General features: G+C 41.5%; 1 protein-coding gene across 1 annotated transcript in view; it reads left to right on the top strand.

Annotated features, from left to right (window-relative positions):
• Positions 1 to 2,468: 2,468 nt before the first annotated feature.
• fam20cb (FAM20C golgi associated secretory pathway kinase b) overlaps positions 2,469 to 13,183 on the top strand; it is a 49,130-nt gene continuing 38,415 nt past the window's right edge. Inside the window, exons 1-3 of the mRNA XM_062443246.1 lie at positions 2,469 to 3,753; positions 4,001 to 4,176; positions 7,930 to 8,008. Coding sequence (XP_062299230.1) covers positions 3,245 to 3,753; positions 4,001 to 4,176; positions 7,930 to 8,008 — 764 coding nt within the window. The 5' untranslated portion in view covers positions 2,469 to 3,244. The remainder of the gene's footprint in view (positions 3,754 to 4,000; positions 4,177 to 7,929; positions 8,009 to 13,183) is intronic.

Raw genomic sequence — 13,183 nt, 5'->3', positions numbered from 1 at the left:
GCATGCTATCACAACTTCCTTGTTCGTCACAATACATGAACCCAAGGCACAGATGTAGCCAAACCTGTTAGTACCTTTCTGGTATGTGATGAAGCCAACACTAAAGATGGAAAACTCTAGTCAAATGAATAGCAAGAAAAGATAATAATAATGTTCTTTTTATATAGAAATATAAGGAAATAACTGTTGATATTCATTTTTTGTAGTAAATAGAGATGATTGAAGCCCGCGCCTGCGCCTGCGTTTATTTGGCAGACTTTGTACAGTAACGAACGCACACCTCACCCCTCACTGTGATGGTGCAGATAGGAACAGGGATAGCGCTATCTTGCTATCCTCTGAGCTATCTCACTGAGAGACACTGTGAAGTGTAGTAGAGGACATAAATCTTGTGTATATACAACCTGTGCTGTAGTCAGCTATCTGTTAGGATGCCCTCCTCCTCCTCCTGATCTTGTCTGTGCAAGGTGTAGGGGCTTTTAATACTGTTGTCACATGGAATCTTGGAGGATAGTGTTTCTCAATCACTCTGTTATGTGACAGATTGTGATCAGATGGAGCTCTGTCAAAAAAAAAAGTTATGTGAACACTGCAGACAAACTGTGATATTTGACAGTGGAAATCCAAGGGTTGGATGCGTTAGTCTGGGGATCCTCTTTTTTCTCACATGGTGCTTTGTCATGATGGCTTGCCTTTCTTCCTAATATTAGAGCAAGATTATTAATTTGGTAGAGTTGCAAATTGTCATCTCACAACAGTCTGCTTCTATTAACAGATTTAAAGCTTTAATGTCATTTGACAGCATATGAAATGAGATTTTTTTTTTTTTTTTAATGTGTTGCTGTAACGGCAAGTGAGTGAGGATCATGCAGTTCTCTTGATTCCTCCTGAAAGGCTCAGCAAGAATTGCACAAGACAGGCCTTGTGAGGAACCATTGACCCATCGACTGCTGTGATCCATGTCTGACTGACATCAATACACATTCATCTCTGCTTGTTTCACCTCAGGCTAGTAGGCCACAAGCTACAGTGGCTGACGTTAGATCTGGACAGGCAACAAGCATCACTTTGTCTTCCACACTCTGCACTATCCCTGACATCAAACACCAGAGGAGGCAATCTGATGGACCTTTTGCTTTGTAAGGAATTAGTCACTGTTAAAGCGCCCTAAAATGTCAGTGGTGAGTGTATCTTATGGATGTAAGCCCTCCATTACAGAGTAATTTAAGGGAAATGGGGAGTACTTCCTTTATTGGAAATACAACAATCTTTCCTCTGTGTCTGACACAATAGACAATGCTGTACAGACAGTTTGCTGGATCCATTGTTAATCGCTTGACACTTGATGCTTCTTTCTGGAAGAAAGCAATCACTACTGTTTTAATTTTACCTCTATATCAACTTCATTAGCATCCACAACTAATGTTTTGTTCCACTGTCTAAATCCCCCCCATCGAGCATATCTTAAGCTACCTCCACTTCTCTTTCTTACAAATCTATTCCTTCCGCAGCCATGTTCGTACAACAATCTCCCTCTGTGTCTCTCTCTGAGCTCTTTTAATTATAAACTAATCTTGGGAGGTAATCACGATCACTTACCCGTGCATATATGCCATACTATGAAGTGCAGGCACTTTATTACCATGCCTTTCCTGCCTATTAACAGCCACTAGGAAGCACGGATGCAGCCATAATGCTGTGCCAATTAACCGTAAAAGAAGAAACATTAGTGTGCTTCCTGGATATTGGACAGTGTATTTGGCGTTCATGGTCATTTATTTGGTGTATGTGCTTCATGTGATTTAGGTGAAGGGTCAAAGCAGGAGAAAAGCGTGGAGTTAGTTTATTCCTCTACAGCATAAATTTCCTCTAAGAAAGTCTCTAAGAAAGTGCAGTGCTGAAAGGTGCTGTGTCGTTTTCATTTAATGCGGCCTTTAAACATTATTGAAGATGTGATTGGTGCTGAGTGGCAGCAGTGCAGGATGGAACTGGATCCTCAGACTGATGAGCGGTCTAATAGGCCTGTCTAATGTATCATCGATGGATTGACTGCCGTCTCGGAGGAGACATTTCAGAGGGATTCCAGCAGATGAATTTCAGGCACAAAAAAAAAAGAAAAAAGAAAGAAAGAAAAATTGCTGCATGTGAGCCAGACTTATATTGGCCAGTGAAAAGACGCCCTCTTCTTGCACAGTCGGGATGTGCAGGGAGGATTTATTCGAGGAGGAATACAGACGAGCTGTTATGCGCTTCACATGCTCTCTCTCTCTCTCTCTCTCTCTCTCTCTCTCTCTCTCTTTCTCTCTCTCTATCTCTCTCTCTCTCTTTCTTTCTCTCACTCTCTCTCTCTCTCCACTCAGCCAATCTGCACACAGTGACGCTGCGCAAAGGCTGGATCTAGCCTTGGCTTCATCATCATATTTAACACACCCACCCAGATTCACACATGCTACAAGAGGTACGTTCTCCTATCCCGCTGTACTTCTAGAGGTTGCTTGGCCCTTCGGGGGGGATTTCTGTCTCCTGTTACCTGTGGCGAATTGTTCCGTTGGCTCGCCTCGGGTGATTAGTCCAGACTCTGTGTGACAGAATTACGCATCTTGGATCGCTGAGGTGGATGAGTGCACGTCGACTACTTTTCGGGGACTTTCCCTGAAAACATTTAAATGTGAAGAGATACATTCTCCGTAGATTTTTTTCCGAGCAGACGTCCCAGCTGATCCATGTCTGCTCTCCCCGTATCGGATTGAGGTTGGACGGTGAGACCGATGCGCGCCTTCGGACCTCTTGGACACACACGTTTAACGGATCGTTTCCCCAGCGTATCCCAACTGTGTTTGGATCCTACTCACTTGTCTGCGACTCTGTATACCTACTGAAATATTTGGTGGTCGACAGGAGAGAGGACAGAGGCAGTGTGAGGAGGATGTGGCTTGCGCAAATCGACCGTTGGTCAGAGCCGACTCGACCTGCTTTACCTGGACGCTTGCGGATGATTTTGCGCTTCTGAGATCTCTGAAATCTGGACACGCAAACAAAAGCAAGACTCTGATGTTGAAAATACAAAGGCTGAACACTGAATCCTTTACTCAAGACGGCAAGTGAAGATGGGTCCTACGTGTTTAATGTATATTTCATTAGATTGGCGTCCAGTCTAATAAACATCATCAGCGATGTAGTCAGCTTGTTCATCTGCGTGCTGATCATTTGCAGTAAGTACTCACATCTGCTCAAAAGGGAGACCATGAAGATGATCCTCCTGCGTAAATTCCGGGTTTTGATTCTCATGGTGTTCCTTATTGCATGCTCGATGCACATAATGATAGACTTGTTACCAAAGCTGGAGAGGCACAGCAACAGCGGCTGCTCCTGCTCCCACACGCCGAGCGAGGAGCCCCAGAGCTGGGGGAAGCAGAGTTGGCCTAACAAGCACACCCTGCGGATCCTCCAGGACTTCAGCAACGAGCCCAGCTCAAATGTTTCCTCCCTCTCTCTGGAAAGGATCCCGGTCACAGGCGACAAAACACAGGCTCTCAGGAGACTGGAGCACTACGGGCAACGTGGTGACAGGAAGAGACAGTTCATCCAGGACGCTGCCGTGACCAAGAACATGCCGGCAAGGAGTTCAAGGTTGTCGGCTCTCTACGACCATCCCTTATATAAAAGATCCCCGCCACCTCTGACAGATGAGGACACGCTGTTCAACGTCAACACGGACATCAGATTTGACCCCAAAGCAGCAGATCAAGAATGGTAAAGTGCTTTTCTCCTAAAGTCTCAATCACAATCAACCCAAATGCACCAATGAATAAATATTTTATAATTGTTCTAAACATTACTGCAAAGGGTTAATAAGTGAGTTCTGTGCAATCACATTAGTCCAATTCTGCATCTGTGCTCTTGGGCTATTGCACAACACCTGTCACTCTTAACATAAAAAACCTGATGATCCTCTTTCTCTCTTCTTTCCTGCCCTCCCTTCCTCCCCCTTGTCACCCAGGAATGGGGAAGGCAACATGGATGAGTTCAGCCCAACAGGGGAGCTGACTGCCGACACCTACCCCAACTGGCTCCGCTTCCACATAGGGATTAATCGATACGAGCTGTACTCCAGACACAACCCGGTCATCGATGCTCTCCTGAAGGATCTGGTCACCCAGAGGATCACAAGCGTCGGTGAGTCATAGTCTCAGCCATGCAGGAGGGCTAGACTGCAAAGGTGGATGGGAAAAATTATATAAAATAACACTCTGAAGAAACAGTTATTAGAGTTTTTGCTTTTTAAATCTGTCACAAGTCATTGTGGCATATATTTTTTGGGTGTGTTTAAGTGCAAGGATAATCAAATTTTGCTCATGTTGATCGTTGCTTGCCATGTCACACTAGCTGGAGGTCATAGTTTGCAGCCCACATCAAACAAGCTTTTGGGAGTCCAGTTTGTTGATCAAGGACACAGATATTGCATGTGTTTATGGATGAAATCAGTGCCCTTTGACTCAGATTTTTTCTGGTTCAGGACTGTGCCTCTGTGGTTTGCCATGCAGAGACAGGTCAAAGTTCAGTGTAAAGGGTCTTCTACAAGAGAAACAAGTTGTTTTACAGTCAGCCAAGGAGGAATGTGTGCTTCTAACATAAAGTAACTGTGTCTACAGGTTAATAGTGGGAGGAGGGGCTGCTTAGTGATGGCAAAGTGTGCTCCTCGTTGCCACAGGCGTCACTGATATGAACACACACTCTGACACACACGCAAGCATGCATGAAGATGGAAGCCGGCTGCAGGCTATCGCACAACAGTGCTCAATCTGATCAGCCTGCATGCTCCTGCTTTACGAGGCTTTAGGAATAATAAAACACCACAATCTTCTCTTGTGTGTTCCCGCAAAGCATCACAGCCAAATATATCAAGCCTGAGAGAACACCTGGTCTCGAGATGCAAATCTGCACAGCTACTTGACGGTTTGATTCAAATCAAATGCTGTGGCTTTTATTTGATTGACAAGAGTGTAGAAAAACTAGCTTTATGCAGACAGGCATAAAACCTTGGCTGCAAGTGAAAGTAGATACCTGACAGAGGCGATAATCCAAGCTGGGGCTGTTACATGGAATCTATTCCTGTTTTTTTTCCTATTTAGGGGGGGATTGTCTTCCTTTTTGGCTCAGACCAGCACCCAAATTCCAAGAGTGCTTGTCGACTCAAGGTCGCCCATCTTGCGCTCGCTGTAAAAAGGATTGCAGATTTCAGGTTTATCTGCCAATGACAAAGCTGTAACTGGCCTATAGCAACGATTAAATACTTAACTGGGAGTCAGATTAACTGTTTATGAAAACAAGCATTCCTGCTTGGTCATCAGAGGAAGAATTTGTTTCCTATTTTCCTTCTTTCTACCCAAGATGTTCTCTAATTTTCTCTGATTTTCTTCCTCTTGCTTTATGCCTCTCAGCCTGGGTGGATAGAGGAAGCAGTTCTCAGCGTCTCTAGCCAGCTAAATACATGGTGGCTCAGTAATTACAGAGCCTTAACACAGGCCTGGGGAAGAATACCAATAGAAGCAAGCAGAAGTTGGTTATTATCTGAACTTAAAGATAGGAGTGTTTGGATGTATTATACATAACCTCTTATGTGCAACATTCATCAATGGAGATGTAGTGTGCAAAAGCAGAAAATATGAAAAACATTATTACAGATGATAGTAAAAGTCTTTGATGGAAACACTTTGATGGCTGCAGCACACGGCCCTACAAGACAAAGAGCTAAACATGTTTGTAACATGAAATATGGCTTGCTTACTGTGAGGAAGTTTATTTTCACTCTCTGTATACAGTTTCTGAGTTTGTAACCATTACAGTTAGATGTGCCTTTATTTAAAATGTCTCCAAACATCCACAAGAGCATGCACGACTTCACACAGCAGCAGATGAGGTCAGAAGAACATTGATCTTTTCACTTGTAATTCTTTTCTCTGTAAACATTGTGCTTGTCCTCATGATTCCCATATGTAAAAATAAATGAGAGCATTGATTAAAGAAGGCTGTTCTTTGGCAAAAGGCCACCAAAACAGAGTTTCCAATCGATCAGAGAAGAAATAACAGGCACAGCAGCTGCTGTGCTCTCTTTACAGATTTCAGTGTTTTAGCCCTGTAGTCCTTCACTCCAGCGCTGAGCACAGTCCCACGAGTGCCTTTAGAATGCATTATCATGTTCAAAAAGGGAGAAAACATCAAGGATAGATGGATGAATAGAAACACAAAGAGACAGAGCTAGAGAGAGAGAGAGATAGACCCTCCAGAGAATACACAGAGAGAGTAAACAGAGGAACAGAGAGCGTTGGGCGAGCACTGGCTGTCCTTCACCCCCTCACTCTTCTTTCCCATCAAACAAAACACTGTGACATCAGCACTCAGTCTTTTCAGAGCACACACAACAAACACAAACACATATCTCTGCACATATACACGCTAATATACACACAACTGCGCTCTTCACCAACGTGGCAGAGCAAAGTCATGTTTCAGGCTTCAGGTGTGCTATAACACATCTCTAAAATGTCAATCAAATCAGTGACAGTGAATATTAGACTACGTTATATAAACGGGATAGGTGTGTTTATGGATTTATACTGCGTCTCTTATCTCTGAGCTTCATGTGTTTTCTTAACTAATGTTATGTCTTGTTAATGATTACTTGCTTAATGGATAATGATCAACAGAAATATTTGATATTTGGTCTTGTTTTATTGGATAATAAGTAGCTATATAGTTTAATTGTAGGCTAATATCGACCTAGTCAATGCTTGCTTCTGGTAGGTTAAATGTCAAATAAGCCTATTTGTTGATTGATTTAAATTAATCTATGGAGACCGGTGGATACGGTCTTTGACCATGCTTATCATGCTTAATGTGTTTTCTGTGTTTTGCTAGCATGTTCATTTTTGTTGTTTTGAAGAGAAATGTTTTTCAGTAAGCAGCTGAAATGAAAAACGTGGACTATGAAGCTTTATTGAGGCAGGCATCAATAAACGATATGCCTGGATTCTAAAGCTCATGTTGGCATTTTCAAGAATTGGACTGAGCCACATTATCAATTGATCATTTATGCCTTTTATTAGGCAGTAGCATCAATATTAATTGCCTCCACCTTTTCAAATGTGAGAATTTTCAGGTTTTCACTGTTTAGTGTCATTGTAAATTTATGTCTTGGACTGTTGGATGAAAAATTGAAAACATTTCCATGGGGTAGAAATGTTTTCACTGTTTTTTGAATAGTTGTTAGGTCTACTTGCAGCCCCAGTTAGTTAATCATCCCCCTAATTGGTTACAGGGTTAGGGTTAGGGTTATTGGATTTTAGTCTCATAAAAGAGCTACATATGCAGGGAAAAAAGCTAAGTGATGGACAGGGCTACAGTACAGCTAACATTAGCTAAACTGTAAACTTGATTGGGCAAAAACTGAACACTGGTATCACAAAAATTGAATTGACTGTGAATTATTTTATTTAGTTATTAATGGCATTGGTTCAAGTTAGGCTAGTTTTGAACTTCAGCTTGGCGAACTAGCAAATATTATTAGCTAGCTAATATGTAGCTAGTGATATTTGCCACATTTTTGTACAACTTTAAGTCCAAATGAAACAGCATCATATTTTGTTTTACAGGAAGAGAATATGATTGGATTTCGATATAAGGATGCAAAGAAATATATTATATTGTATATTTTGGTAAATATTGTAAAATAAGTACAATGTGTGATCTAGAATGGTTAAAAATGCATTTTCTATTTCATCTCAACTTTAACTTAAACTCTAGTGGGTTAGTTTGTGCCAGAGCACAACAAATGTAAGCCTACATTACTACAGCTCATTTCGTCAATATTTGAAGATGCTTTCAATTAATTGACTGTTAATAGCAATGTTGTCTGTTTCACTCCAACAGCAATGAAGTCTGGAGGCACCCAGCTCAAGCTCATCATGACTTTCCAGAACTACGGCCAGGCTCTGTTCAAACCCATGAAGTATGTTTATTTGCTTTTCTAGCAGAAACGCATTTAATGTGTTAAATATTGTATATATGATGAAAAAGTGCCCACTAGTCCCATTGTTCCTCAGGTCAAACTGACTTTCATCTCTAACGCTCCACTAGGCAGGGTGCACTGTCTTTGGTCCAGTCTCTTTATGAAAAAGCAATTTCTTCTGTATCGTGTTAAAGCTTGAGTGCCATTTCAGCATAAAACACCAACTCGGCAGCTTTCTACCTCGACTGACTTCCTCTTCGTATCTCACCACCTACTGACTCTCCTCACCACATCAATCTCATTTCCTCATTCTCCTCTCTGGCTGTATCAAATTGCTTTCATTTCAGCACAACCTTGATATTCGATTGAAGGCCGACATCATTCTGCTGTGTCAGAGCCAAATGTTTCACAGGCATTTCACCTGATAGGGCTGTCAGGTGACTCATATCATCCTTTAGTGGCCATATTGGAGGTCCTCAGCCCTCAGGCAACACTGACTGTGTCACTTTATGACTGATTCATCTGATCGATTTTCGGTGTTTTGATAATGTCAAATCATCTACTCGGCTAAATGCCATTGTCTTGTCGTCAACGTGTGATTTGTGTGCTTGCTAACAGCAGCTGTTTCTTCATCCTACCTCACATAGTGTCCAACCTTGACTTTTTCAGCCTATGTGCTTTTACATGTATTGTTGCAGATATTTTCTTACATTCATCTTTTAATGTTAATTGTTGGTCTCTGCATTTGGGTTGTGGAAGGGCCTTAACGATGGCATTATTGTCAGTTGGTCCACCATTTTATTTCAGACTCTGATATCTTAACAGCTACTGGGTGAATTACCATTAAATCTGGCACACACACGTCCCCCTCAGGAGGAATTGTAATAACTTTGGTAATGCTTTAACTTTTCATCTGGTGCCAGTATTACATTAAACGTTTAATTTTGTATGCTTTAGTTCATGACTTGTAAAACTCATTCCCATCAGCCTAAGCTATATTTAGTGTTTAATACTAATTTGTTAGCATGCTAGCACACCAAACTGAATGTGGTAATTACAGTATTATTACTGATAAACGTTAGCATGCTGGGATTTTCATTATGAACATGTCAGCGTATTGACGTTAGCATTTAGCTCAAATCGCACTGAGCCGCTAGCATGTTTAATTATTGTTGAGTTTCTTCCATATTGGTCCTTGAAGTAAATGAATAGGCAGCTGAAAAAGACCAAAATTTCAATTTGACTTCACGTTATCTTATGTTATCAGATGAGTTTATGTATGTTTATGAGTTTATGAGTTTAACTATACTTTTTTGGCATTGCGCCCCACTGTAACTGAAAGCAGCAGCCTTTCAGGTGTCATTTTTGCTCACCTGGGCCGTCACATGTTTTGTTTTTATTTACACTCAGCCAGTTCTCTATAATGATGCCAGACATGATGGCTGGGAGCTTTTTGGATCAACCGCAAAACCTCTGTTTCTTTCCTCATCTTCCTCTGAAGCTTATTCCAGTTATGACATGAGAACATCCAACCAGTGAGGCACAGCATATCATTAATGTCACCTACAGAGGTGAGCAGCAGAAAGCAACACTTTCCTTTCTTTTTCTACTTAAGCTTACCTCTGCACACCTTGTAATACACCTTGGCTTACCTTTTAGAAGAGATAAATCTACCTAATGGTAAAACTGCCCTACTGGTAGATAGTGTGTAATGTTTGATTAATTCACATTTCCTTTATCCACACTGTCATATTTAGATGATAACGCATCCCCCCAAGAGAAGTGCTCTTAGCTCCTAATCCCTCCTCGATTGGTGGATTTAAATGTCACCCGTCCTTTGTTATGGTGATTGTAATTTAATTGTGGGTTAATGGTTTTCTACATAGGCTGTTGTCTGGCCCTTGCATGTCAGCATGGAGAGCAGGGTTAAGCCTGTGGATGATAGGTAGCAAGGTTTTCCGTGGGAGGAAAAGCTATTCAGAGATTGTTGTAATTACTGCTTCAATCGTACCACACTAAGTGTGGCCAGACGCAACAAGCCTGAAATCATCTCTGACAGGCTGGGAAGAGGAGAGATGAGAATGAGGTGAGAGGAGGAAAGGGATGGGAGAATGAGAGAGAGGAGGGAGGAGAGGTGAGTGGGCAAGGACTGAAGTAGACAGGGTCTGAGGAAGAGAGACAGGGGAGGAGACACGTGCAAAGAGTGTTGTCAATACACGCACAGAGTCAAAATCCACAGATTATCTCGCTGTGTTGCCTCGAATTTGAACCCAGATGGAAATGTGAAATGACATTTTCCGAGAAAAGCGGGGTGATGGGGTTGGATGTAAATCTGTTGCTTGACGGTTGCGGGTTTTCAGAGCCGGCGTGATGTTTGATAATCCTGAGAAACGGCAAGAGCAAAGGGGTTTTTTCTCTCTATCTCTCTCTCTCCCCCTCTCTCTCTCTCTCTCTCTCTCTCTCTCTCTCTCTCTCTCTCTCTCTCTCTCTCTCTCTCTCTCTCTCTCTATCTATCTCTCTCTCTCTCTCTCTCTCTCTCTCTCTCTCTTTTCACTCCCTCCTGCTTGAATGCACTTGACTTTAACAAAATAGGGCAACCCATGCTGGCATGTGTGTGCTCATTTGGACTGCAATCAAGGTCCTGACAGATTTGCACAGTCATTCTCACTATATACATCACTTCCCTCGCAGAGATCACACATGCACACACGCCAACATTCACGCGCACACATCCTCTTAACACCCAACATCATCTCCTCGTCCGCTGCTCCCAAATCTGCTGGTGTGTTTCCACATGGTGCATCAAAGAGACAGAGGCTGAGAGATCAAAGACTTCTCCGGCTGTGCTCTTCTGCTCAGCTCCTCTCAACTCTAATGCAAATGTGTGCCAGGCAATCAGGCAGCGAAGGCAGGCAGGCATGCATGCAGTGTCTGGGTAACGATCGACCCTCCAACCATCCATATCTGTGGAAACCTGTGCTCTCTCTTGCTCTGCCTCTATCTGTTTATCGGACCCCCTGTCTGGTTCTCATTCTTAGTATTCTCCATCATTCTGACTCTGTCTCTGCAACTCTATCTGCTGTTTGTTTTTCTCTCTTTCTCGCACACTCTTCACCGAACAGCACAGATGTAGAAATCCATTAAAAGACTTGCCATATTGATCCTTTGGGTGTTCTCTCTGCTTTGTTTTAATTTATTCTAAGAGAGGCAGAGAATGATCAGAGACTCTGGTCAGTAATTCTGTTTTGTGGTGGTTCCTCTTCAGGTGTGTTCAGTTTCAACTATATCGAGATGGCACAACATGGCTTACAGTGCCAGTCTAGTATGATGTCATATAGATGAATCAGCTCATTGAATTGCTGTCTGTGGTACAGTTTCCCAGACATAGAATAAACCAGTCTGAACTAATCTAATCTAACTCAAGGTTTGTTGTGCAGTATTTAGGACTACAGGCTTGGTGAGATCAGAGAGGCTTTGTGAGATAGAGCCAAAAATTCCAGCTGATGCCCTGGGTTGCTTAAGCAGACAGTGGAAAACAGCAAAGTTCTACTCCAGTTGTCACAACAACTGCATTGTAACATGAATGATGTTTAGTTTGATGACTAAGCTCAATTATCATCTTCGTCATCCTCTGCTTCTTGTTGTGCTTGTGGCCAGGACTGAAATAACCCTGAATTTCTGTATTTTCATAAAGTCTGCTTTTGTTTCCAGGGAACAAAAGTGTTATGTTGTCATGTTTGAAGCGTTTACCTCAAATGGTGAAAATGCACATTGATGCTTGAGTAGAACAGAAACAAAATAGTCCCAGTTTTCTAAATAGTTTGGTCCCATGTTGCTGACGCTGCAGCATGGAGGCTCAGCTATTGTTTATCATGTTGAATGTGCTTCAAATCTGCATCTAAATCAAGTGGTTGAGTGAAATAATCCAAAAATGAATGAGTCAGAGTTATAGTGATGTAAATTGGTTTGAGAAATGGGACTGACACAGTGAAGTGTGGTGCTCTTTAACAAAACTAAATAAATGAATAAATGCTGTTTATTCACATACATTTTTATTAACCTGAAAATAATAGTACAATGAAATGAATCTTCATTCTTACACAGGCTTCCTAACTAAAGGAATGGAAATATGAATAACATTTCTATTGTTAACACCCTAACACCAAAAATGATATATATATAGTTTTAATTGCATTACAGCTCTAACCAAAAGATAAAATAAAATAAGCATGAAAGACTGAAACATGGTTATAAAAAAATCAATCAATTCTTGTCTCAGGAACATTGTCCTTTGTTGTCTTAGCTTTTAGATGTTCAATTTTAGTGTTTTTTGAATTAAAATAATTAGATTATGCATTGTTCCCCCTGAATCAAATATAACCCTCCTCCCAAAACATGCTGAGGAATGTGAGTACTGTTTCCAACTCTTCCTGTCAGGCTGTTTATGCCTTAAAATAATCTCCACCAATCACAGGGCTAGGGCAAGCTCTGTGTGACCTGACAAGTGAAACTCAGGGCAAAAAAAGTCCAACAAGGATTCATCACTGTTCCTGAGGCTTAGTCTTTGAGTTGGATACAGCTTCAGTGATAACTGTAGTGCATGAAAATGAATATTTTTATCACATCATTTTTTATTTTTGACTTGTTGGTTAACCATTACTGCAAGTCATGCCCAGTTATAATTAGCATTGGCTAACATGTAGCCAAAAGGATCACCAGTAATGACCATTCTGACCAGCAGCTATGAGAGAATGACTTGAGCTTGAGAGTGGACTGGTTGCTCATGGCGGCACTCTGTAGCGCCAAGAGGAAAAACATTAAAAAGAGTACATTTTGAAAAGGTAGAGTCCCTTTGGGAGGATCACTCCAGCAACAATACATTTTGTACTATCAAAAGTTTACCTTCAAGTTCAAATAATGCTCATATATATAATGTGTAATAAAAATGTATGCATGTAATACCTCAAGGACAACTGTAGACCTTTGTGACAAGAACCTGTGCATACAGAAATAGACCTGTGCTGAAAGGTGTGTTTAAATCCCAGCTGTAAAGTTGTATTTTGCACTGTGTGGTGAACCTGAATGCCTTCATAGAAAACACTGACAACAAAACAGACAAAACAAAACCAGTCTTTTATTATCTGCTTTTCTCTCCATCTCTTTGTCTTTCTGTCA

This window comes from Scomber scombrus, chromosome 21, assembly GCF_963691925.1.
Source record: "Scomber scombrus chromosome 21, fScoSco1.1, whole genome shotgun sequence".
NCBI lineage: Eukaryota > Metazoa > Chordata > Actinopteri > Scombriformes > Scombridae > Scomber > Scomber scombrus.
The sequence above is the reverse complement of the archived record's forward strand: the minus strand, read 5'-3'. Positions and strand labels throughout refer to the sequence as shown.